The sequence below is a fragment of the Passer montanus genome, unplaced genomic scaffold (assembly GCF_014805655.1).
Source record: "Passer montanus isolate IOZ18808 unplaced genomic scaffold, ASM1480565v1 scaffold3, whole genome shotgun sequence".
Taxonomy (NCBI): Eukaryota; Metazoa; Chordata; class Aves; order Passeriformes; family Passeridae; genus Passer; species Passer montanus.
Window position 1 is genome coordinate 14,946,342 of NW_024367707.1, and position 27,070 is coordinate 14,973,411.

A 27,070-nucleotide genomic window follows, 5' to 3' on the forward strand; every position below is an offset into this window, starting at 1 on the left:
AAAATGCCACACATAGCCAATTTTTTTTTTTCAATGAAGAATAAAATTTATTTTCAAATTAGGACTTTTCTTGTTAATTTTCTTCACCTGTTTTAATGAAATTGTGTTAACTGCAGGCCCAGAGACATGGAGAGACAGTATAGGAGCACGTATAGGGTGACTAACTCAAGTTTTTGTTTGCAGGTGCAGGCTGTGTAAGGCCACCAAAGGGATCCCAAGGAAAACCAGGAGTGCCAGGAGCCACAGGTAATGTTTTACCTTTACCCATTTTGGGTTTCCCACATACGCTGCATTTGAAGGGTATCTTGCCATATCAGTTATAAATGAGCTTTAGCAGACAGCAAGTTTTAGAAATTACATGGGAACACAGCATTAACCTGACCCTGCAGAGAGATCTAAGCAGTGTGCAGCCCAGATCACTTCACCACTCCTGAACTAAGCCTGCCTTTGCTAATGAGTGTCAGCCAGGAAGCAGAAGGCAGGAAGGACAGCCCCTTTGCCCTCCTCCACATGCAAGTAAGAGTATACAGAGTCTACAGGTTTGGTGCTAGGGAGTGTACTGAGCTCTCAGAGCTGATTGCACACCTCACAAGGCAAATCCTGTCCTCTGAGAGCAAGGTGATAAAGGATTTTGATGGAGGACTGTGAAAGATCCTTCTCACTGTTGCTCTTCAAGTTACATACAGAGTGCCTTCAGTAAGTGTGAGCCCAAAGTCTGTGGTGCTGCTCGGTGTCTGGGCCAGGCTGTCTGACACAACACGGCCGTTCTGTCTGTAGCCACGCACACCTGCCTTGCAGAGCTGGTCCCTCCTAGCCCACAGGGGCCATCTGGTCATCCTGGGCCTCCCCACCACTGAGGCTTCCCCACCACTGAGCTGTGTTTGTTCTCCTTCCTGCAAAGGGCCCTGAAGGGGATTATAAATGCCCCCTTCTCCTTTAAACAAAAAGGGGGACCTGTGAATGTGACAGTTTAGTCAGAGAGAGAGAAGCCAGGTAAACTTTCCCAGGAATTGTTCTGGGGAGTTTTGAGAAGGCTGAGAGAAAGAATTAAAACAACCTTGCAGATGGTGTGACGGGGTGTTCATTAAATGACCAATCAGGTCCACCCGTATCAGAACAGTGTATGAAAGAAGGGATTTGTAATAAACTCGGATTAGCCTTCTGAAGAGACCTAGAGTCTCTATGTCACCTCACCCCTGTTCCTGACTCAACAGTGACACATCTCCTTCCAAGAGGAAGAGGAGGTGAGGACAGAGCCTGAGGGACTGTGTGAGATGGAATTGAGACTCATGGGCAGGGTGTGCTGGGTGGTCATAATGACTGACCTTGAAGAGAGAGTGTCTGACCAGCACTGATAGTTCCTATAAACTTATGTACTCCCAGCCTAAGCAATAAAACTGTTTTTCAATAAATCCTTCTCATCACCAGCTGTAAAGACACTGACAAAAAATGTAGCTGGGTCCTTCAGATTTTGGGAGATGTAAAATTCTTGATGAATATGTTTCTGTGCCCCCTCTGCTTTAGCCAAGTTTAGAGATCTGGAGTATAAATTTTAAGGGCAAGCTTTCACCCCTGTTCCTGACTCAACAGTGACACATCTCCTTCCAAGAGGAAGAGGAGGTGAGGACAGAGCCTGAGGGACTGTGTGAGATGGAATTGAGACTCATGGGCAGGGTGTGCTGGGTGGTCATAATGACTGACCTTGAAGAGAGAGTGTCTGACCAGCACTGATAGTTCCTATAAACTTATGTACTCCCAGCCTGAGCAATAAAACTGTTTTTCAATAAATCCTTCTCATCACCAGCTGTAAAGACACTGACAAAAAATGTAGCTGGGTCCTTCAGATTTTGGGAGATTCTTGATGCATGTGTTTCTGTGCCCCTGTGCTTTAGCCAAGTTTAGAGATCTGGCATATAAATTTTAAGGGCAAGCTCTCTTTTTTCAGCACAAGGTTTCATACATGGATTGATTAATTGATTTATCACAGATTAATGCATCTTAAAAGGAAAAATTTTATCTCTGTTGAAAGATTATCTGTGTTTCCTTAGTCTTAGTGCCCAAGTTTGTTGCTAGGATCATGGTCTGGAGTATAAATTTTAAGGGCAAGCTTTTTTTTTCAGCACAAGGTTTCATACATGGATTGATTAATTGATTTATCACAGATTAATGCATCTTAAAAGGAAAAATTTTATCTCTGTTGAAAGATTATCTGTGTTCCCTTAGTCCTAGTGCCTAAGTTTGTTGCTAGGATCATGACTTCTTCTTGTTTTCTTTGCAATATTTGTAGTTTTTTTCTGAATATGATTTGTTTATTCTTTCATTCATATGAGCTTGAAGGTTTTTCTTTCAGTGAGTACAGTCAGATTTCACTCCCAGCTGTAAGACTGCTGTAACACAAGTGATGCTGTTTCATGTGTTTTACATTTTGTATTCTTGGTTAGCTCTTTAACAGATCTTTCTCTGCCTTTGCTAGCTTACATGCTTTAGTAATTTTAAGACTTGTTTTTTTAAGACTTGTTTTTCATCCTCTCTCTCCAAAACCTGGGAAGGGCCCCTTGCAGAGCCCAGTGCAGAACTTTGTTCGTTGCTGCCTTTCAATCAGTTCCAGAGGCAGTTCTGGAATCAGAGGCCTGGGAGGAAAAGAACACATTTTCACTGCTTCCTTTTGCCATAGTTGTTTCAATTAAGTTGTCTGGAGCATCATTCCAGCCCACATTCATCAGACCAACACAAGAGCACCAACACCTCCTTTACTCCATTTCCATTGTCTGCTTAGAGTGATGTGGTTTGTCCACAAGATTTCCCACCTTCTGTCCAGCCAGCATGGAGCTCCTCTGCAGACAATCAAGTCTCTTGGAGTCCTAGGTGCTACTGGCATACGGTGTATCAAGCAAGGAGTTGTCTTTATAGGCTGCCACCCTCATGTCCTTGTGTTCCTTTGAAATTCCTGGCAACACACACAAACATTCTTGGCTATTCAGGAGTCCCAAGGTCTACACAACTGCTGTTGAATAAAAATTTTTAGCTGTTTTCTGTCTCAAACAACTAAAATATTTTCAAACCAAACATTACACTGCCAAAATAAAAACTTTTTTTTGCTCTGTTGTTTGGTACAACATGTTATCACCAGCTAACATCACGTATTGACTTACTGAAATATGTGGTAAGCAGTGGATGTATTCTCCCTCTGCACCTTCTTTCTTTCACATGGCTTTTTAATTAGTTCAATATGAACAGAATTAATGAAAGCCAGTTATTGCAGATGGGAAACAAGACCTAGATGCCATTTGGGTAAGAGGCACATGGGAGTTTTTCACTGAGACCTGAAAGCCTAAGATTTTCCTTTTGATTTCTTTCTGAGAAGTTACTTTTTATATAAGGGAGAGAAAAAATAGTCCTGTACAGCACTGAAGAGTCCTGTACAGCACAGTGAAATACTGTGCACACTGCATTGGCTGCATGTGCACCTTATTTCTCATTTTTTTAAATGTTTCCTGCTCCCCTTCACAAATGATATTTAAGACTACAAATAATCATGGTTAAATAATATAAATTTCAGAAAACTAAAGTGGAAGAAAGTATCAAAATCCAAGTGAGATTTCCCTTGGTTTGTCATAGGTAAGGATGGAGAGAAACTTGCTTTCAGTAATGAATAAATGAGTTGTAATTCATGGTGATGCTAAGCAACAACATTTTAAATGTTAAAGCATGTTGTTGATCTTCAAGCCTGAGCTGGGATCTTATGAAGTTCAAAGTGCTGGGGAGCATAGTAGAACAAAGCATTCCCCAGGAATTATTTTCAAAGAACTTTACCAAAAATCTTGGTCTTGTAATACAGTGCATTAACGAGACTCATGTAATAAAACTATTGCATGGAAAAAAATATATAATTTTTGAAACATAACAAAGGAATCCTACAAAATGCTAGCAGGTTTTGAGATGTTAAAAACCAGTAATATTTGCCCTTACTGAAATGTCAAATACTGTATCACAAGGAAAAGAGGTATCATTTTAGCTGTCAGGAGAAAAATCAGTATGAACAAGAGGTCAGTGCCTGAAGAACTGGCACATACTTTTTTTTTTTTTTCAGGGCACATCCTTTCTTTTACTAGGAAATCTCTAGACCTGTAATGTTACAAATATAGTAAGTAGGCTAGTTAATTTGTATTCATTTTGAGGGATTATTAGATCTAACCTTTAGCCTTACATTTCTGCTTCTTGGTTATCTAAGCCAGTCTGCTCTTGTTCTGTGACCAGCTGAGCATGGAAGGGAAAATTTTTCTCCTCCTACAGCATCTGTGCCCATTTCTGTGAACATTCTTTTTTGACATTGCTTTTTGACCTTAATCTAAAAGCCTTAATTTACAAAATACTGAAAAGCTCCAAAAGTGAAACTAATTATCTTTACCCTATCATTAGTCTTTAAGTCAGGTTAATCCATGTTTGTAAAAGCACTTAAGCTAGATTTTTGGTCCATGTTTTGGGATCTTGAATACTTCTAAAGAGCTACTGTATAGCCCCATTATTTTTTAAAGGTTTCATCTTTGCATCCAGAAACACATCATGACGACAGTTACTGCTACCTTTTTTTACATTATATGAACATTTCTGTTTTGTTTGTTCTGATCACACTTTTGTACTTTCTTCTATATAATTTAGGTGCAAAAGGTGCAAGAGGATTCCCTGGTGATCCAGGTCCAATGGGTTTCCCAGGGCTAAATGGTACACGAGGTGATCCAGGTCGGGAAGGATTCCCAGGTCCTCCAGGTATCTTGGAATAATTGGTCATTCTTTATATACATTTGACCTTTTCACTGAAGTCACATAAACACATATACTTGATTCTAGGTACATTTTCACTTATCTTCCCTTCTACATTGAATCAATAAGCCATTAGACAAAAATATTACTTTTGAAATCCAGAAGTATTTCTTGCAACTTCCATAATAATGAAAAATTTCATAGATGCCAACCTTTTACAATCTGCTTTGTTGTTCAAAATTATAAATGTGATGGTAAAAATTAATTAAATTCTTATAAAGAAATTCAATAAGAAGATATTTGAGATTCCAAGTACATTTCACTCATAATGATGATGAAGAAAGGAAGAAAATAATAGTATTAGTACTTCCATTTAATTATTTTCTGCATTAGTATAAATGAGCCTGTGTGTGTGCCACTGCACATGTGATTCATTCAGTGGCGTGCACATGTAAGCTGCAGTGGGCATGTATGTTCACAAATCATCAATCAGTCCAGGAATTACTTCCAGAAACTACCACTTCCCTATGGCTGACCAAATTTATTTGGTCAGAGAAATAGGTAATGAGTTGTTTGGGGTTTTTTTCTGTACCCCATTACAGAAGCCATTGATGCAACTTAATTTATGGGCTCTCTGGAATTTTTTTTGAGAGATCTGATTTATCAAAGTCCTAAGTCCTCGCAGATTCTGAAGTGCTGCAAAATTTCCCAAATCCAGTGCCAGGTGGTGCTTTGCCCTCAAGTAGCACATGACCTAACAGCATTCTCTGGACTCATCTACAATCTCTACAGTAGCAACAGAGAAAGCAAAAGAAGAGCTGGTGCATGTCCTGGTGCATCCTGATGCATCAAGGGATGCATCACACAACATGGCTCTGTGCAGCATGGGGCAGGACCACGAACCTCTGTCTCCCCTGATAAGCTCCACAGAGTGCTAAATTAGGGCTCCCATATGGCTCAGGCCACAGGGAGCAATCCCCTGCAGTTTTCCGTGCTATCTTTCACCAATGCTTGGGCTTAACTTTCAGTCCAGCTCCAGTTTTCCAGTCCACAAGAAGCCTTTACCTTGTCATTTGTGGTGATGGGGACGTCATGTTGGTATATCTAGGATTTGAACTCCAGCATTTGTAGTGAACTCTGTGATGCCTACTCCCTGTTTTATTTATAGGTTTTACTGGACCCAGGGGAGACAGAGGCCCAAATGGGCTGCCTGGACTGCAGGGACACCCAGGCCTTACAGGAAAATCTGGAGCTCCAGGAGCACCAGGACCAAAGGGCCTTCCTGGTGACGTGTTTGGAGCAGCAGCAGGGTCCCGAGGGGATGTCGGCCTCCCTGGCTTCCCAGGGCTGAAAGGTGCACCAGGAGACCAAGGAGTACCAGGAATTAGAGGTAACAGCTTCTTCTAATAAAGAACATTTTGCTTAGGAGTGTCATACAAATTGTAGGGATGGGAGAGTAGGAAGAGACCATGTTAGCATGCATCAGAGGTACTGATGACCACTATCAATTCCCAGTGCCTGATGATCTCCCATTCTTTCCACTTCTGTGTCAGCTGTTGCCAACATGCCTGGCTCCTCTGAACACTTTCTGGAGATCCATTGCTTATGTTCAGCTGTCCTTCACACTGGTCTACATGAAATCATCTACAGGAGGATAGCAGAGAACCAGACTTTGCTCGTCTTTGTCACTTTCAGATGTACTGCTAGTTTTTTCACTGGATTTAAGGGAATGGTGGTGTCGCTATTATCCTGACTTTTCACTTACATACAGCAATAATACTGAGATTTTTTTCCCACACCAAAAATGTCTGGGTATTGCTGATAGCTTTGCTGATCAGCACATTCCAGTAGTGCTGAATTTGTAAATTCTAGCTAAGAGGACATAGAGTTAGGTAACCACTAATAAGCTATCTTACCTTGTCAGTCTTTGGGCACTTACAAATAAGAAAAAGATAATATTATATACTTATTCATAACTTCAGGTTGTTCATTTTAGTTTGTTATTTCACAGGCCATAAAAAACACCCTAAAATCCCTGCAGAAAATAGAGTTTCTCAACAAAATCTGATTTTTTCACTCTCTGAACTCTGTGAAGGGATTTCAAAAGCACATGTGGGAATTTATCATACCCTGATACACAGTTTCAATTGCATTTGGACCCATAATTAAATTTAGGACTTCTGATTACCCCCTTCTCCTGTGTGGAACTGAGAAAAGAGTAGTAATTGTATGACTAGCTCGAAGCAAGGTTTATCACAGGAACTAGTTTTAGATATCTTTCTCCTGATTTTTTATTAAATTAAATAAAGAAGAGCATCATCTTCTCAGAGTGATTTGATGTGAGGAGAGCTGGTTTCACTAGAGGTAGAGCCCCAGAGTGAAGGAAAAGGATGAAAGCAGCTCTGTGGCCCTTAACAAGTTTGAGAAAAGACAGAAAACATCACTAACACCTCTGAAAAGGGGATGAAATCAAATTTTGTTTGAAAACAAAAAATATGGTGTGACATTTTTGTAGAACTAAGTTTTCACTAGTTAAAAATACTGTGAAAATCAAAGCATTACTAGTTTGTCTGTTCTTGATTTATTTTACAGTTCTGACAGAATGGCTCTAGATAGCATGTGAATTTTTCTACAAGTATGATTTTTTTAATTTTACGTTAAATTACTAAGGATTCCTTTATACCACCTTTGCTACTTCACTCAGAATAGCAAACTAAAGCCTGTGTGCTGTTGTTGAGAAAACCCACTTTAAGTGACCACAGTTATAAAGCTCATTTGACTACAGTCAAGCCAATGGACCTACACTGATGTAAAACCTGAAGAAAGAGAAGGAGATCTACTTAACCTGGATTTTAAAAGCCATGTACTATTTGTATGCTGCTGCTTCTCCAAGCTGAATGAAAAGCAGGCATTATCTTCTAAAACTTAAAACCCTCTTTACTTGTTTATGGTAGAGTCATAATATTTCTACCTGTGCATGAAGTCGAAATTTGAGTCTTTTTGCTTAGGAATTTGTATCAGTCTTACAGAAATGCCTTGTAACAACCTTACATGAAAATTTCTAAACAATAACACACATCCTACCATCTGTCTTAAATGTTACTTTGCCTGCACATCAAATTTTAGAAAAAAAATGCACAGCATTATTTCAGTGGTTCAGTCAGCTGCTTGATTCAGTTTTTACTAAGATATATGTGACAGGGAGATCAGGAATAACAGAATTATTGGGATTAAAATAGAAATATTTGGATTAAAACTGAAAAGAGACATGCATGTATATCTACATGGTGCCAAATCGTTACCATTCATTTGAAAGAGTCAATCAACCTAACTGATGCAAATATTGAGATAATTGCTGGTAACATCAATAATTGCTGGTAATTATTTTAAATCTAAAGACCAGTCCTTTAATTTTTTTGTTCTGTTCTCACTGAATTTTCAAAGGAAAAACACACCCTGGAAGCCTAGGGGGTACACAGAAGAAATACATAAACATGTTCTGTACATATGATGCTCTCTAATGCATAATTTTGGTTTTTTAGGAGCTGATGGTAGCCCAGGATTGCCAGGTCCCAAGGGAGATCCTGGACCACAAGGTCTCCCTGGTTTGATGGGATTACCAGGAACACCAGGAACGCATGGATTCCCAGGTCCACCAGGAAACCGTGGGCCAGATGGTGGCCCTGGCTCCCAAGGACCTCTCGGTGAGGAAGTAACGCAGCCCTGTCATTCCTCTTGTCACATTCCTCTGTGGCAGGGCAACTGTAAGGTTTCCACAGCAGACAGTCAAGTTTGGGGATGATCTTCACAGGCAGAGCTGCTGCTTTTCTTTCTGTAGCCACCTACTAAGTCAGGTCAGAGCTGGCTGCTGGCAGACTGGAAAAAGGAAGCCAACAAATGAGTGTAGGCTTATGGAAAAGGGGCTTAGTTCTCAAATTAAAGAGGAGGGGAAGGTCCTGTTGCAAGTGGGTGTGGAACCAAACTGATAGCGAGGCTGGTTCATGTTGATGAGCTACTTTATCTTTACAATCATTTCTGCAATTCTTTGATGAAAAAATCCTAATTTCCCCCCTTCAATATGAAGTTGGTAGGACAGCAGTTTTCTCCCTCTTGAGGTACCTTGTATGAAATCATCATCTGTGTCCAAACCTTTTTTACTCTCCCTGTTCTCATGTTTACACAACAGGTCCACCTGGTGCTAGGGGAGAAGATGGTGAGCAAGGTTTTCCTGGCCCCGTGGGCCTGAAGGGTCTGTCTGGTGACAAAGGTGACATGGGTCACACGGGACTGCCAGGTATACGTGGTGTGACTGGTCCACCTGGCATAAGTGGAATGGATGGCTTTCCAGGAGATAAAGGTGAGCTCTGGACTGCTACTTTGAAAGCAGTATTTGATTAAAGCTTTTCTGTGCAGACATGAACCAGACATATTCTCTGCTGGTCTCTCTCTATTTAAAACAGTAGAATTAGGGTAATGTGCCTAATATATTCCAAAATCACTGCCTGTTTTCCCCTATGTTGAGCTTGGCACAGTGCTAGTTTGTGATATGCAGCCCTATTTAGAAGAGCAATGGATGTTTTATTTCTCATTTTAAAAATTACACAGTGTTTACTGTTTTCTCTCTAAAAGTCTTACCCTCGTTCTAGTCCCGTTGGTCCTCAGTGAAATTTAAGAGATGTTTCCCCAAACATTAGTTTCAAAGTTTTTTAAAGCTGGGAGCTGTAAACTGAGCAATGCCAGACACGAGGCCTCAATGGTGACTTTAGGACACTAATGTTATGTTGAGAAGGTGAGATTCTCACCTACCAGCCACAAGAAAACACGTGTAATGCACATTGCCTACACCACACAGGGAGTTTCTACAGGGTTCAACTCCATGTGAAGCCAAGCTGAGCACAAAGCATGCTTAAAAATGCATGGTACAATTCCATCAGTTGGAAAGACAGGACAAGACTAGCTCTGGAGTACTGATCAGCTCTCATTTGAGAGAAATTAAAAATCTGTTTATTAGCATTATTCATGTAACACAGCATTCTCTCGTTTAGAAAAGAGAAGTAAGGGAATTTTTGGTGAGAAAGGACCAGCCAGTCCTAGACCCATGATTTGTATCTCTACATGTAGACCAGGCTGACTACAAACCTTATGTGGAACTAGGTGCCTGTCTCGAGCCCATCTCTAGGAGAGGGGTTGTACTGATCTCTCAGAAGAATGCAGTAAGTTCTGGCCATCTCCACAGCACCTCTTCTTGGCCAGTTGAGGCAGGTTCATGTACTCCTGAAAGCACACCACCTCAGGAGCTCTGCTACCTCTTGGAGAGCTTGGGTGCCTACTCCAGAAGCACAGATTGCTGTAGGCATCAAGGCACCCAAAAATAGGTACTGCTGCACTGATGTTTTCATACCATTTTAGTCATGTGTTGCTGGCTCATGTTTACTTAGTTTGCAAAAATCTGAGTGAAGTAACAGTTCTCTTCCCCTTCTTTCTTAAAGGCTCGAGAGGTTCACCCGGCATTGATGGTTTCAAAGGCATGACAGGCCTAAAAGGAAGACCAGGCATCAAGGGAATCAAAGGAGAATTTGGCCCACTTGGGGCTCGGGGAGATAAAGGCTCACAGGGTGCACGTGGCTTCAAAGGTATTTGCTAATGGGTGGTACTAGTGTGTTTGCTCTTCACATCTGCAGAACTATTTTGCAAGGACACAACGACAAAGAAGACACATTTTTCACATGTTAAATTTAGCTCAGACATTCCTCCACCTATTTCACACATGGGCTTCTGGCCAAGAGGTCTGGATTTTAGACTCAGGGAAAGGTTAGTTCTTTACACACTTAAGGCTGGAGACAAACATCTTGCTACTCATCTGAACTCAGATACTGGCACCCCTGGACATGTGCAGAAGAGAGCATTTTCCCAAGAAGTGGAAAATGTCTGGGGAAGAATATTGAGATTTTTCTCCAGTTGCACTCTAAAGACAGTTAAATATTCAGAAAAACAGACAATTAAGTACCTAAAATTAAGTAGTTAAAAGTCACCACTTAAAAGTCACAAACATTCAGCTGGTATTATTGTTGGTGAAATGAAAACTGTAACTTGGTCTCTTTTGATTACACACAATTACCTTTGAATAAATGTTTTGCCACAAGACCAAAATGTTCTTTCTAGGGACCCTGAGACTGGTATTTTTTAAAAGTGTCTGCAATTCAGAGGTTGCAGAACAGTGATCCCAGCAACAGTCTCAGCAAAAGGCATGTGTGAAAACAGCCCCTATGAAGAGAAGTGCAAATACACTTCTTAGCAAAGAAATATGAGACATTGCATAGTCATAGGAGACAAGTCTGGGTTACTGGCCTGTCTCTGCACCCCACAAAGATCTAAAAACACTCATAGAGTCTATATGGGTCCCTTCTTCTGGACATTATTTACTGATATCACCAGTAACCAGAAAGTCAAGAAAATGAACATTATAACTGCTAACAAATCCAAACACATTCTTTTGCCCAAGGCTTTTTGATTGAGAATTTCCTTTGCACTAGAACTAAACTACTTTCCTGTGCTTTCTCCAATGAGTTTTTTGGGGGTTTTTATAAGCCGTGATTTTGGGGCTTTTTTGGTATGATTTCTAACTGATCTGCTGAGAGATAAATTATCTATCACGGAGTCTGGGTCCAACACCCAGGTTTGTATGTACAAAAGTTTTACTCAGTTTTCATGTTTTCTTAAGCATGACTCTTCCACTGCCATGTTGTATTGGCACGGGTTACTTTTTCACGCAAGTGGATTTGCTGTAGCTTGCGCAAGGTCATTCCTTTTTCCTAATTCACTCTTCTGTTCACTTTTTCTGACCATGCCGCTGACTAGCATTTTGTAATGTGGTTGGGCTTTTTACTCTTTAGGTGACCGTGGGGATCAAGGCCCCCCAGGAGAACCTCCAAAGCTCATGCCCAGCATGATGATGGAAGTTAAAGGTGAAAAAGGAGATGCTGGAGAAAGGGGCACGAAGGGATTGTTTGGCTTAAAAGGTCAGTGGTCACAACAAAATAAGGCAAGCACATTCAGAACTATCATTCAGTGCTTTTTCTCAGCTACCATATTAAATATTCCCTGCTCTTTGTACCACTTGGCTGCAGCCTCCCCAGCAAGGTCTCTGACAGCAGAAACTGAGCTCCTGGATACCTTTCACAGAGTGAAAGCTTTGAGGGATGATGTGTGTGTGTGTGTGTGCGTGTGTGTGTGTGTTGCCTTGTACAGCACATTGTGGTGCCATGTTTTAAGAAGGCCAGTAACAGGAAAACTTCTTACACACAAGCCTGCATGTCAGTCTTCCCTTATTTATTTTTCTTCTTCCCTGCCTGCAGGTAGCAAGGGAATGCCAGGCCTTCCTGGAAAGACAGGAACCCCAGGGTCCCCTGGGCATCCCAGCTACGTGGCAGGTGTGAAAGGAGACATCGGCGCGAAAGGACTGACAGGTGTGAAAGGGTATCCTGGTCCTGCTGGTTCTCCTGGCATCAGAGGCTTCCCTGGCACTACAGGAGTCAGAGTGAGTTCATGCACATGGGGGAATAAGGGTGTCCTTGTGCTGGCATTCAGCTTCTCAGGAAGTGGCATTCACCCCTTGAAATTTTGCCGAACAACAGCAGTGCAAAGATAAAATTCCATAAGCATTGAATGAAAGAGATCAAATACTTTTTCTTGCTCCCTCCAACATTCATTAGGCAGAGTAATTTCTTTTCTCATTGTGAGACATCCAAATTCCATATGCCGGCATTTTGCCAGTGAGGACCCAGATGGTTCCTTCTAGATCTTTGATCCCGTTGCCACAGCTGCTGGTAAAAATTATTCTCAGTGTTGGGCTTATTTTTCTCTTTGTCCCAGGACTTAATGGTACCACTGCCAAAAGTTACTCAGTGTCACCTAACAGTAAAAGAGCCTAAGAATCTTAGCTTCTAGAGGGTAATTCATTGTAATTCACTCTGGCTTCAAAATAAGTTACACTGGAAGAAATAAACACTTACAAAAGGCCTGACAGTAGACTCATAGACATCATTTATTTAAGAGAGACAAAAACTATGTTCCTTTCTGAGGTTCTCTTTGCCTTTAGGTTTCAGTAAGATATTTTTTTTAACCAAGGACTGCAGGACTGTTATGGTTTAACCTCAGCCAGAATCTAAGCCCCACCCGGTCGCTTTCCCCCCAGCAGGATGGGGAGAAAAGAACTAGAAGGGTAAAAGTGAGAGAACTTGTGGATAAGAACAGTTTTATAATTGAAATAAACTACAATAACAATAAATAATAATAGTAGCAGTAGTAGTAATAATAATATAACAATTATAAATAAAACCCAAGAAAGATAAGTGATACAAATGAAAACTACTGCCCACCACCAACTGGCTGATGCCCAGCCAATCCCCAAGCATTGTTACCCCCCAGTCCATCATCCCCCCTGCATTGCATGCTGAGGATGAGGCCACAGAGTGTGGGATATCCATTGGGTCAGTTGGGATCAGCTGTGCCAGCTGTGTCCCCTTCCAAATCCTTGCTCACCCCCAGCCTGCTCACTGGCAGGGTGGGCTGACAAGCAAAAAATGTCCTCATGTGGTGTAAGTGCAGTTCAGTAGGAATTAAAACATCCCTGTTTTATCAACAATGTTTCCAGCATAAATCCAAAACCTAATCCTGTACTGGCTACTATGAAAAAAAAAAACTCCAGCCAGCCAAAACCAGCACAAGGACTCACTGCTATATATGCATAATGGGATGTCCTCAATTTTAAAGTTAAGCCTTTGCAAACATAACTTGTCCCTCGTTGGTACTGATTTAGATTAACTGACTGCTGCCAAGTTACTTTATAAAGTACTACAGAAACTCAAAAGTGGTACTTTTAATACCCTTTTTTTAGTATTTCCAAAGTCAGTCTCTTGGAAGGTTGAATAAATCCTCATCTTCACTAACTGATGCCTTTTTTCAATCATATGATAGGGAGAAAAGGGCATTCCAGGAATTTCAGGCCATTTTGGTACTCCTGGCTCACATGGAGAAATAGGTGAGTTTGTTCCTTTATCTGAGCACTCTATATTCCTCACCCATCAAATACTTGACATTAAGTTCTGAGGGATCTCAGTGTGTCTTCAATCTCAAGGAGTCTTTCTACAGTCTTACAGAATGCTGTTGTCGGTGTGGAAGACTCTAAAAAGGTTAATGCTGTTAATTTCATGCAAGAGATGCTGTCCATGGATAAATCCATCTGTGGCAAGGAGGAAAGCTGTTCCAGACACATTTTTTGCTGTCTTTAATTTACTTCTCTTTTATTCCATAAAGATAATAGTTGCAAAATTTTGCCTGTGAAGTTGCAATTCCTTCGAAACAACAGGAAATAATGTTTAAATTAAAGCCTTACACTCATGTGTTCGTTTTTGTTTGAAATAGGTGATCGGGGAGATACTATAAACTTACCAGGAATGCCAGGCCTTAAAGGGGAAGTTGGTGTGCCAGGCTTAACAGGTATTAATTTCGTAGTTGCTCACTGAATGTATTTCTTTTCACATACCAAAGTTCCCAGAGGAAAGGAGGGGAAGCTTTCCATGGGCTTTAGATGGCTCTGGAACCTGTGCTCTCATGACAGCTCCTGGAGAGGTTCATCTCTTCTTTATTGAAATTAATATGTGCTACATTTACCTCTTCAACTGAAAGTACCATTATAGCAGTAAACATCATCACTGGCAACTCCAGTAAACATTTCTATATAATTTGTTTTGCTGTTGATGACAAAAGGAGCATTATCAGGCCATGATTATAGAAGGTGGGATAGCAAAGTCTTGTAGATTTTGGATTGAGTTGTTAGGTAGTATGTTAGATTTCCCTGTACATGCAGGCACTTGAACATCAGTGTCATATTCCACATAATTTAGGGGGCACTTTTAAAAACAAGTTTAATGATTATTTGGCCAGAGGACTGCTCATGCTCCCAGATTATGTAAGCACCCTGACTAGAAGAATGTCTTTATGTGGCAAGACCAGGACCCATTCAGTAGCCAAGTTCATGTTACGCTTGTTTGCTTAAAAGAATATTAAAAGAGCATACTGGTTTTGTGGTTTTCCAGGCATAAGAGGAGGTGTGGGACCAAAAGGAGAAGGTGGTGATCCTGGTTTCCCTGGCATTGAAGGCCTCAAGGGCACGCAGGGTGTCCCTGGCTCTGTGGGACAGGAAGGTAAAATATTCTTTTTAACTCTCCAAAGAATAACATTGTTTAAGAGGAAAAAGAAAAATACTCTTTCCATCAGAAGAAAGTAATTAAGTTTTTAATATATTAATCATTCTGTAAATTGGTGAGGAGCAATGACAAGGATGTGGAACTCATAGCAGAATTTAAGAGGAAATTGCAAAAACTTGTGCTTGATACCAGTTTTTCCTTTTCTATAGTAACCATGTGTCCAGTCAAAGTGTTGTATTGCTGGCATACTCAGGTATTCTAATGTCTCAATACTACAAGGAGTAGGCTTTTCAATGACCTTTTCTGCCATAAATGAAGTCAGTATCTCCCAGGACACATTTGCAGAGCCTTTGAGCCAGGCTCATGGGCCAGCTGTACAAGAGAAGCCAAGTCAGGTTCGGCTGTGGCTGCATCACACACTCAGGGCTTAAGAACATGTCCTGTTGCAGGAGGATCGTGGAATGCTCTTTCAGAACAGTTGCTCCACACTTCTTCTCATTAGAGGGCTTAGAAACTCCAGCCAAGACTGGCAGAGCTTCAACGAGTGCCTCACTGGGAAACATTTCTTGTCTGATCAGCTTTTCAGTGGGAAAGGCAAAACAAGTGCAGAAGAAGGGGAAAGTGACATGCACAGAAATAAAATCACTTGTTGTAACTGGCAATAGAAATCAAGTTATTTTATTAGGAGGAGCCTGCTGTCTTTCTAAAGTTGTTAGAAACCTGAGCTGTTCTTTTATACTTTGTCTCTCCTACCTGTTCTCTCTTTGCTTTTCTTCCACTTGGATGAGCAGTGAAGTGTCATACAATGATATCAGGAGGGGAAAGTCTTCCTTTTGCTGCCTGCGAGAATGAAAGTAGCACAAGTCTGTGTTTTGGCTGTTGGTTTTAAGGATGCTCATGAGCAATGATTCATTGTTGTCACACAGGTTTGCCAGGACTGGTTGGCCCCCCAGGGCAGCAAGGAAACCCTGGGACTCCTGGACTTACAGGTCAAAAGGGAGCTCCTGGCTGGCCTGGCTTACCAGGACAAGCAGGTATTTGTACAGCTTCAGCTATTCAATCATTTCCGTGTGAGCACTTGCAAATGTTCTTTTGGGGTGAAGAAGAAGAAAGGGGGGTTTTGCAGTTCAGAGTGGCAGAGTTTCTTGTACTAAAATATTTGTTCCTCACAAAATCCAAGTTCATTAACAATGAGATGTGGTTACTGATTTATGGCTTCTGGTGTCTTTTCAGCTCATTTTAACTGTTGATGACTTCTTCAACTAGGAAAGCAGTTTTCAAGAAACATTTTCATTTTTCATGACAGCTAGGAAGAAAAAAAAACAATAAAAAATTATTAAACATGCAGCAAGGGTAGTAATATACAATATGAGACTATTTTAATGTGGCATTAGATAGCAAGCAACATATTTGTCCTGCATCATCACCAAAAATTGTTAACTGATTCAATATCTGGTTTCAAGAATAAATTAGTTATGGCTTAGATAGAATTGTGCTATGAAAATGCAGGTGATAGTTTAAAATTAAGCTGTTTGTATCACAGGATACAGAATCTCAATGGTTGCCACTTAATTCCTTAATATATTAAGGCAGCAGATTTTTTTCTACCTTTCAGCCAGAAATCTTTTAGTAAGATTCTTCTATCTGAATCTGCCTCAAATACAGCTATGAAGACTGCTTTTGTAGACAGTGAAGAGAGACAGACAGACAGACACTTATTTTTCTGAGACTAGATAGTCCTCCAGAGCTCTGGCCATTGTCTAGCTTTAACATCATACTTACTACTTTGACAGGTACACATAGATGGAATAAATTTTACCTATAACATTAGTAATGATAACTATCAGACTTTTTTTAGAGTTTTTTTTTGTATTTTTAAATGACACAGAATGAGTTACTCCTGAGACAGATTTATTATAACCACATTTAGAGTCTACAATTATGTCATAATTGTCTTGGCTTGAGGATTTTGGAAAACTAAGTGGGTATTAAAAAAGCTATGGCAGCAAGACTGGAACTAATGACATGCTGCCAGATGGATCAGAGATCTTTTTAAAAATATCTCTGGAGTAATGAGTTTATTTGATAATAACAAAATTTGCCAATCACAAAACCATAGCGTGGTGTATTTCATAATAAACTTATGGTAATTAATTCATTTGCATATAATACATCATATTTTAACATAGAATAGCATTTATTCAAGCATATGATTTTTTTTTTGCCCAGGAATATATACAGAATAATAGAAAGTATTATGATAATCATGAATATAATTTTAAAACAGGCCAGCCTGGCTTCAGAGGAATCAGTGGACTGCATGGTTTACCAGGCACTAAGGGCTTACCAGGATCACCAGGTACGTGAGGCTGTTACTCTGCCTGTTCACAGGCACAACATTGTGTTCTCTTCAAGTTTGGTCAGTGAGATCTCTCTAATGCAGCTTTCTAAACTGTGTCCTCCAAAGCTTTGGAATGTGCTTCATTATTGTGGGCTCTGGAAAACAACTCATACACTATGTGCTACCCCACAGGTGGATTAGAACACAACTTCAAATCATTATTTCTTTCCTCGGATAAAGTTAAAACTTCAAGGCCTTTTTTCTCATTATGGGCCTTTTTTTCAACGAGCCATTACGGACTCATGTATTTTATAAATCCACATGTTCTATACATGTACTTCAGCATGCATTGTTATATGCAGAAACATTTCAGCTTTCCTCTTTATTCTGAACAACTCAACAGGTCCGGATGGGTACGGCTCTGCAGGTTTCCCAGGTGCAGTGGGGGACAAAGGAGAAGCAGGAGAGCCAAGCAGAGTAGAAGGCAGCCGAGGACCTCCAGGCCAGAAGGGAGAGAGAGGTGTTCCAGGTCTGTATTCCAGAGAATGGGATACACTGTTACTTGTTTCATCTGTGGGTGCTAGAGATGTCACAAAATACACTATGGTGTAGACAGGTGAACAGGTGAACTCCTGAACTCCTGAAGCTGGGAAGGTCACTGCTGGGAGTCCGTGCTGCAGCTCAGGAGCAGCAGTGTGTGTTCCCCAGTGCTGCACAGCCTGGGTGCTTCCCCATCTTGGAGCACCCACTGGGCTCAACAAGCTGCAAATGCCAGAGGCTGCTCTCAGCCATCAGCTCCCCAAATGTTCTTAATCAAGTTCCAGTTACAAAAAGAGACCCTCTCTCTTTTTGTTGCAAACCTGTCCATATTTACCTTTCTCCTGAAAGCCTCACTGTCTCTCAGAGTGTGATGGTCCTGCTGGCACCTCGGGGGCTCTGTTCCCATACACAGTGCTTTGCTGGTGCCATCTCTCCCTTGTGCAGAGTAAGCTCCAGCCCTCTGTGCTGTAACAGACTCTGCTCATCTCAGAATGGTTTTCATACATCAAGAAGCCACCAGACTTATGTTATGAGCAAATAAACTAATTACATATGGTTTTTGTGGATTTGTTTTTTAAATTTTTCCAATATTTTGGCTCTGAAAGGATTAGGGACTGACTGAGATAAAACCTTACTGACTTTGCCTGCTTGGTTCAATGGCTCATACATATTCTTTTGTGTTACACTTTATTGTTAGTAACATGCTATGCCATCTCAAATACCATTCAGAGATTTATTATCAAGCATTCAAAAAAAAAGCTTACCTCATTCATTTTTATTTGTCACAATTATAAAGAGAAGGTCAACTTCCTAACAACTTCAATGTACTTAAAAGAATAATCTGTTATTGGTAGGGCAGATTTTTGACCACTTAACAATTCTTCATCTCTAGAGAACTTCTTGGATTTGAACTTTTGGTTTTAACTCACACCAAATAATGCTAATTATCAGCCCTGACCCTGCAGGCACAGAAGAACAAAGCTGCTTTCCTGTCTGCTTCAGTATACCTAGGATATTTTGAGTACTTCCTATCTTGAAATAATATTTTACCTGGCAGACACAAGATTATTAATATTCAACACAGTGAAATGTGATTACCTACCTAGAGAGCTTTGGCAGAGGACTAGTATTTCGTTGTTTAAAATAAAATAAAAAAACCTTCCACAGTATCATCTGAAAAAATAAAACAAAAATCAGTGGGAACTGCAGGTGTTTTCTGTTTTGAAAATCCCACTCTTTAGTCTAAGGTGAGTCATTTGAATTGCAAATATGCATTCTCCTTGCAGTATTAATTATTTCTTTTCTTCCCTTCAGGAGTCCCAGGACCCTTTGGTATTCCTGGGCAGGAAGGATTCCCAGGGCCTCCTGGGATTTCAAATATATCAGGATATCCTGGTGATAAAGGCTCCCCAGGTCTAGATGGAGTGCCAGGTAATTCACGCAGCAGCAGTCATTGTTATTTCTGTCTTGATTCAGTAAAGCAGCCCTATTAAATACAGCACTAAAATTGTTGGACAGAACTCATGGTAGATCAGATAATAGAGACAGACCTCTTGAAAGCAAAAGGCAGTTCCTCCAGGTTGTCCTCATGGAAGGGTCTGATCTTCATGCAAATAACAGATTAAATAATCCAGAATTCTCTTGACAACTTTCAGAAGCATTATGCTAATGTACTACTCTAAAATCTGAGGTCTGTGACAGACTTGCAAGTCTATTAAGTAGTCTTAATCATTTACAAAGTTCTCCTATGTGAAATGACCATGCAAGCTAAGTCACACTGGAAAGTATTAGCTCTTCCTTCTTAAAAATTCCTGTTGCTTATTGGACTGCACAATAATTTCAAACTGCAGTGCCACTATGAAGAGCTTGTAGCAGAAGTTGTTCCACTGACATCTTTATATGATGGATGGAAATTTTTGTGTAAACTCAGCAAAAACTTAGAATAGACAAACCAGCTGAAAACCAACAAAATGCCTAAGCTTCCAAGTTTAAAGAGGATGTTAGTTGGTCTGACTCTGTATACTAATTCCAACTCTCCAAGCAGTCAGGAGAGTGGAAACAGGAAAACCATATCCCAGCCAAAATGGTGAGACAAGTGTGGCTCACTCTTACGTTGCCACATGCATCTTGCAATCCTATCCTCATGTGATCCAGCTTCAAAAGGCAGCACAAGAGATGCCCCCTCAAAACCCTACATAGTAAGGGTTATTCTCTCCTCACAAAAAAAAGGTCCAATGTCTTGTAAGCAGCAGAGGTAAGAGATGCCCCCTCAAAACCCTACATAGTAAGGGTTATTCTCTCCTTACAAAAAAAAGGTCCAAATGTCTTGTAAGCAGCAGAAGTCACTGAAGAGAAACCTGCCAGGTTTAGCTTCAGACGATATGAAATTCTAGAAAAAGAATCTGTTCCCATAATTCCCAAGACAGCATGAAGTACTTATTTGGTTCCAGATGTTCAACTGAAGCACTAAGATACACAGAACAGTAAGTCCTTGGCTCTGAGTCAGACAGATACTTGCTGCTCTCTGATTTCTCTTTAGCTACTTGGATAATTTAGGATGAAGCAAGGAAAAACCTAGGCAAGTGGGGCATTTGCTAGTGAAGGAAGAGTTCACGGAAGGCTGTATCTCAGCAGGCACCCTATTTCTACTGAAATCTTGCTTGAGATAACACTGTTTTGTGGGAGCTTCATACTCTAATTCCTCTGCCACTGCTGCCAGCCTGACATCAGAAGTGCTGAATAAGTCTGTCTCCTGCTTAAATTAAGGAACTAGAACCTCATGGGATATGATTAGATAGTTCTGTTACTTTCCTCTGTGCCCAGGTTTTAAGTATAAACAGATTACAATCTATATGTCCTCTAAATAGGCTATCCAGGACCACAAGGGCAGCCTGGAGTACCTGCTCCACCAGGAAGCAAAGGAGAAAGTGGAGAAACAGGTAGGACTGGAGAAATTGGCCCAAAAGGAAGTAGAGGTGATCCTGGATTATCAGGAAGACCTGGCCTGCCCGGATTCCCTGGACCAAAAGGTAAGGATGGGAAATGCTGATTGTGGCGGGAAGCAGGGGAGCCTTCTGTGCTACGGCAGCTTTAACACCATGACTTTGCACTCACTTGTCATTTTGCATTAAAGGTCCTAGGGGTGAACAAGGTGTCATTGGCTTTATGGGCACAGTAGGATTTCCAGGTGATCTGGGGCCCATTGGACCCAAGGGAGACAGAGGAGTAACGGGTAAGTGTGTGCAGTCAGATGGGTGACTCCTTCTGAAACCACTCATCTGCAGCTCCACAGAGCTGATCCAACTGGCCCTGCTTTGAGCAGGAGGTTGGACCTCCAGAATCCTTCAACCTGCATGACTCTGTGAATCCTGGGGAATTACAGAGGGCAGATCCTGAATTTAACATGAGTAGTCAATGTTTTGGCTTAATGAAGTTGACTTGTATGAGGTGCCAACTCCAAAATCAGAGCCACTTTTGTGGTTAATAAAAAGAGGGATTTATGGTCTAAATTAATCCTCTAGATTAGACATACTGAATATTTAAAGAGAGCTTTAAAATCCATCACTCCATTTGTATAATCATGTATTTGTGTCTCTTGAAGCCCACCAAAAGATGGTGCTGCACCTCAGAGAGCTGCAGCTATTTGGAGGGAACTTCCCAGCTTCCTGTGTCATAAATGAGGAAGCAGTAGCATCATTAATTTCCTTTTGCTTATCTATGTACAGTCCAGGTGAAGAGAGTCTCTTGGAGATGATCCCATACTTGGAGATTGTCTCATCTTGGGCACCCCATACCCACACATATTTCCTCAATGCTGCTATATTTCCCCAATGCATATTTCCCCAATATTGCTGCTATACCCAAACTGGTGTGTTGCAGACCATAGACCTCTCATGGATATGCAGCCAAGTAAGAGAACTTGGAGATTGTCTCATCTTGGGCACCCCATACCCACACATATTTCCCCAATATAATAAAGCTGCTATATCCAAACTGGTGAGTTGCAGACCATAGACCTCTCATGCATATGCAGCCAAGTTAGAGCAACATGTGTCTGGATTAAAGTACATTAAGGAAAAAATATAGGGTGGTTGGGTTTTTTTTAAATCAAACTATCTCATCTTGCTTCTAATGACAGGGTTCCAGGGACCTCCAGGCTCTCCTGGGCTGCCCCCTCTTCCTCCAAGGCTGGTTGCTGAGCAAGGTTCACCAGGTCCCCGTGGAAATATAGGACCTCAGGGAAGCCCAGGAGATATGGGACCTCAGGGCCCACCAGGAGATCCAGGTAGGAATCAGACATTCAGACTGAAAGCTGTTCCCCTTAGCAGACTAAGGCTACCAGAACACTGATTTGATGCTCTTCTACTTTAAAGTCTGTAATCCAGAAAGGAGAGTCAATTTTTAGTCTTCCAAAGCTGAGACTTCAGCTTTCTTCCTCCTCCTAGCATTCAGAACATAAGCAAAACAGGAAATAACCTTGGCAACACTCACAAAGCCAAAGCAACATCAGATATGGATCTCACGCACATCAAGACTGAATATCTTTGGTGGAAAAGTGCACATCCTTGTGGGAATGCTCGGGGAATAACATAGCATTGGTGACATGTAGAGCTGATGCACTGCACCTTTTGCCATGAGCCTCATCAGAGATAAGTGGTGCCCAGAGTGAAGGATCAAGGTTGTGGGACTCATGTAGTCTTGACCCCAGCAAGCTTTTCCAATGAACTTGGTGCTTTTTGCCCGAGCAAGTACCATAGGGTCTCACCTTCAGTGCAAACCCAGCAGACAGGACCAAACAAACACAAGTAGAGCACATGTTAACAAAGTGGGATGGGCGTGTTGATATGTCTGCAGTCACTGTGCTTACAACCATTGTTGTGTAAGGTTTCAGAGGCTCACCGGGAGAGCCAGGACTCCAGGGCAGGGGTGGCATTCCAGCTCCTCCTGGCTCCAGAGGGGAACAAGGAGGAATGGGATTTCAGGGTCCGGTGGGATTTGAAGGTAAGAGATATCACACAGCACTTTTTTTCTCTTTCCCATTTCTCTGCACTTAATTGTTCTGCAGTTACTGATTCACTGAATGGAAATGAGGAGAGAGAGGAGGGGGCAAGAGGAGGGGCAGGGAGCAAAAGGAAGGTGGAGGAAGGGAAGGAAAGGGACGGGAGGAAAGTTTCTGTCTTCATAGATACTTCACAAGGGACAAATTAAATGTTAACAGCTATCATAGAGCAATATTTTTAGAATAAATTTTGATAGCTGTAGATATCAATCTACTCATGAGTTTGTTTCACTCTGAGTGTATTTATTCTCTTCAAGTATTTTCAGCCTAGTGTTTAACTAACAGTTACATTCATGGAGATGAATGGCTGGGTAGGTGAAACTTGGATAGATGAAGTTTAAGGGAATGTGTTTGTAAAGGAAATACCTGTGTCCTTATCAAATCAAAAAGCAGAACTATTACTATCTTAGTTAGCTAAGCACACAAAGAAAAAGGTATTTCCAGAGCATAGTTTCAAGTGTATGAGTCAAATGCAAGAAGTCCAACAACCACTGGTTAATCTTGGACTAAGAAAATATTTTAAAGGAAAAATCTGCTCATCTCTGTTGTACCAAGTATGCTTAAATTCATCAGAACTTTATTTGTGACTTTCCCTAGTTCTGGTGTGAAATACTTAATCTTAGAAACTGTGGAGCCTGATCCAGTACCAATCTACTTCAAAAGCAACTGTTATAACCCTAGAACTGCAGCTCTTCTAACAATAACTTGCCATAAAGAAAAGGCCTCATGCCATTAAGCTGTTCGTCAGCAGCTTAGCTGGAAAATCAGCTAGCACCAGATCATTTGTGGGAGCACAAGCTCAGGTGGACTCTTTCTCTTCTGCTCCCCTCTAGGTCAGCCAGGCCGGCCGGGCAGCCCGGGCCCCCCAGGCATGCCGGGCCGCAGTGTCAGCATGGGCTACCTGCTGGTGAAGCACAGCCAGTCCGACCAAGAGCCAATGTGCCCAGTTGGCATGAACAAACTCTGGAGTGGATACAGCCTACTGTATTTTGAAGGACAAGAGAAAGCACACAACCAGGATCTAGGTATGTACAAATACTGCTGGCAGCAGCCTGGATTCCAAAAGCTGGGACTACAACAAACAGGCTTAGGAAGCACCAAAGTGAGAATATAGAAACTACATGTCTTCATGGAGTGCCCCTGAGAGAGCTCCTGCAAGTCATTAGTGTTGTTTGAGGGAGCCAGTAAAGCCAGCAAAACATTCTGGACCACCATTTCCTGGCAGGTACTTGGGAAAGAGCAGGAAACTGGAAGTGTGCATTGACTTCTCTGACAATTATTACCTTTCTCTTCTTTTTTTAACAGGGCTGGCTGGCTCATGTTTGTCTCGCTTCAGCACCATGCCATTCCTCTACTGTAACCCTGGGGATATTTGTTACTATGCAAGTCGAAATGATAAATCCTACTGGCTCTCAACTACAGCACCTCTTCCAATGATGCCCGTGGCAGAAGAAGACATTAAGCCATACATCAGTCGCTGCTCGGTCTGTGAGGCCCCAGCTGTGGCAATTGCTGTCCACAGCCAAGAAGCTTCTATTCCTCACTGCCCTGAAGGCTGGCGCAGTCTGTGGATCGGATATTCCTTCCTTATGGTATTGGCTCTCCAGTGTCACATTTTGTGCAGCAATGGGTTTTAAATTTGAGTGTTTGGTACTAGTAAGGCTGCTCTGCTTCAGAGGCAGCAAGACCAAAACCATGCATCATACTGGGGAAACAGGGAACTACAAAAGTAATTTCTAGGAAGCAGAAGAGGAAGATTTCTGTGAATTTCAGAAAATTGTCTCTTGTCAGAGTAGCATCTGGAGACCTTACTTTATATACAAAATAGCACTTCAGAAAAAAGGGGCAGCTGTGACTTAAGAAATAAAATTACACTGAGGTGCAACAGGAGCACACAAAGCATTTTCACAGCTAAAGATTTGGAGTTATTTACATACATCACTACTAAGAAGCTGATCTAGGGGGGAAAAAAGGAAAAGCAACAACATGTTTTTTCCAAGCAACAACATGCTTTTTTCCTTCATTTCAAAGTTTAAAAATCATTGGTGTTCGGTCAAAGATTTTGAAGCCAAAGTCTTTCACTTACTCTGGAAAGAGATACAGGCTCTGGTTGTTTTAAAAATTAAATTTCAGTGTTGTTGGCAATAAGAGCTGAGCTGTACATCCCACGGTTTACATGAACTCTTCAATCTTGTGATCTTATAACTAGGAAATTAAATGTTACAGAAAAACTTAGTGCTGGGTGTGCAGCAGAAGACCTACTGAAGGGTCTGACTGTTTTTTTGCAAGACTGTACAGAGGGATCATATGAGCCCCAGAGGGCTTAGCATGGTAAAGAGTATCTAAAATGTCAGTGAATGGTCTGACATATGCTCATTTTTCCAACTTGCTTGATGAACACGAGAGTCAAAACCTGCAGCAGCATGCCCATGTTGTTAACTTTCTGAAGACTGGGCTGAATCCTGAAGTAAACCGTATTGGAAAAGAAACAAGATTTCTGTGGCAGAAGACATCATAAAACAACAAAAGTCAATCTTACCCACAAACCATTTGTATGTCAAAAGTAAAAAACTTAAATTTTTCAGAAAATAAGATACAGGCAAATCCAAAATTAGGTACAGAAAAAAAAAATCCCTACATTTTGAGAGTAGGTCAGATTTTTTACCATCCCTGTGTTTGACCTTTCTTTTGCTTCTATAAAAAGCCCTGATACCAATCTCATAGTTCCTTCACAAGAATGCCAAGAATTAATTAAATATTTGCAAAGCCCATGTAAACACTGAGCATTGTTAAGTGCAAAGTTGTCACCTTAGCAAGAACTCTTTGCCAGAACAAAGTCTGTCAGCACTGTGGTACACACTGTGAGAAAAATTCCCCTTTTCCCAGCTAGCTTGTGGAGCAAATGAAGTGTTTGGTGTATGCATTTTTGCTTCTCAGGCAACTGTGGAAGACGTAGAGCACACTTGTGGTTTTCTCAGAGTACAATGTGTTTTAATTCCTTGGCTTAAATTTGTTACCTCCTTCCCCTGAGTAAGGGGCAATCCTCAGTCTGCACAGACTCTGCCCAAACAGCCAGAGAAGTCAGTAAGATTTCGAGTAGCAAGGACACTCCACTATCACACATCCTATAGGAGTAAGCATTGCAGGAGGATAAAAAGCCATAGTGAATACCAGAAGAGATGTCATAGAGTTGGAGCTTACAGACCAAGCATGGAACACCAGTGCTCATCCTGAAGTTGCCAAGCAGGGCTGCTCCCATGCCAGAGCTCAAATAGCATCAGCAGGTTTTACTATCTGCTTTCCAGCTCCAACTGCAGAGGCCTGAAAATTGAAATAATTTATGCTGCATCTTACATACCCTACATTTACAAAACTGTTTAAGAACTTCATTTTCCAGCTGCTTTCTTTTATATTACAGATTCTTTCCGTTCCTAACAAAACTGCTACAGTATAACTTAAAAATACAGCTGTATATTTATTAAAGGGACAGAGAAAATGCTCATTTTGTTAGTAATGCCTTTGACAGAAGAAAAGTAACATTCAGTTCATTATCACAGAACCTGTCAAAGGCAACAGTTGAGTGGTGTAAACAGGCATGATTCTGGTGTAATTCACTGTTAAAAAAACATGTCATTCAAGGAACTAGTTATTGTATAGAAGCTAATTCTGTTTCTGCAGTGCTCCTCACATGCAATGCAGAGTAAGACTTTATAATTTGGGAAATTCAAATTAAATATATGGTGAAAAATTGGTCTTAGTGAGGGTAATAAAACAGAGGAGCAAGATGCCCAGACAAGTTGTGGGAGGTCTATCCTTGGAGGTATTAACATCTCCACAGCACCTTGGAGTAACTGAGGACAACTTTGGTGTCAGCCCTGCTTTGAGCAGGGAACTGGGGGAAGTGACCTCTAGTGGGCCCTTTCCACCTAAATGACTCTCCAACTCTAAGATTTCCAACAGTGAAAATCTTAACTACAGAAAAGGTGTTTGTTGGAATATTTCAAGGAGGCATCAGCCTCTTTGGGCTAGCTGTTTTATATAGTTACACAGCTGCAGGACTGGCCAACTTTCTGCTCTGGAGATAAGAATTAGGAGCAATTCTAGTGGTTTTCCTCTTTTCACACATGTAAGTTTATGACAGCATTGCCTGAGGCTGCACTC

General features: G+C 41.2%; 1 protein-coding gene across 2 annotated transcripts in view; it reads left to right on the forward strand.

Moving 5' to 3' along the window:
* COL4A2 (collagen type IV alpha 2 chain) overlaps positions 1-27,070 on the forward strand; it is a 141,010-nt gene that overhangs the window by 112,275 nt on the left and 1,665 nt on the right. For both annotated transcript variants that reach the window (XM_039714218.1, XM_039714217.1), the window contains exons 27-47: positions 184-246; positions 4,660-4,767; positions 5,930-6,151; positions 8,304-8,465; positions 8,948-9,118; positions 10,251-10,394; positions 11,655-11,780; positions 12,117-12,298; positions 13,738-13,801; positions 14,185-14,259; positions 14,859-14,966; positions 15,896-16,003; positions 17,257-17,328; positions 17,714-17,839; positions 19,165-19,281; positions 20,718-20,879; positions 20,984-21,082; positions 21,989-22,135; positions 22,735-22,851; positions 23,743-23,934; positions 24,215-24,501. In XM_039714218.1, coding sequence (XP_039570152.1) covers positions 184-246; positions 4,660-4,767; positions 5,930-6,151; positions 8,304-8,465; positions 8,948-9,118; positions 10,251-10,394; positions 11,655-11,780; positions 12,117-12,298; positions 13,738-13,801; positions 14,185-14,259; positions 14,859-14,966; positions 15,896-16,003; positions 17,257-17,328; positions 17,714-17,839; positions 19,165-19,281; positions 20,718-20,879; positions 20,984-21,082; positions 21,989-22,135; positions 22,735-22,851; positions 23,743-23,934; positions 24,215-24,501 — 2,852 coding nt within the window. The remainder of the gene's footprint in view (positions 1-183; positions 247-4,659; positions 4,768-5,929; positions 6,152-8,303; positions 8,466-8,947; positions 9,119-10,250; positions 10,395-11,654; positions 11,781-12,116; positions 12,299-13,737; positions 13,802-14,184; positions 14,260-14,858; positions 14,967-15,895; positions 16,004-17,256; positions 17,329-17,713; positions 17,840-19,164; positions 19,282-20,717; positions 20,880-20,983; positions 21,083-21,988; positions 22,136-22,734; positions 22,852-23,742; positions 23,935-24,214; positions 24,502-27,070) is intronic.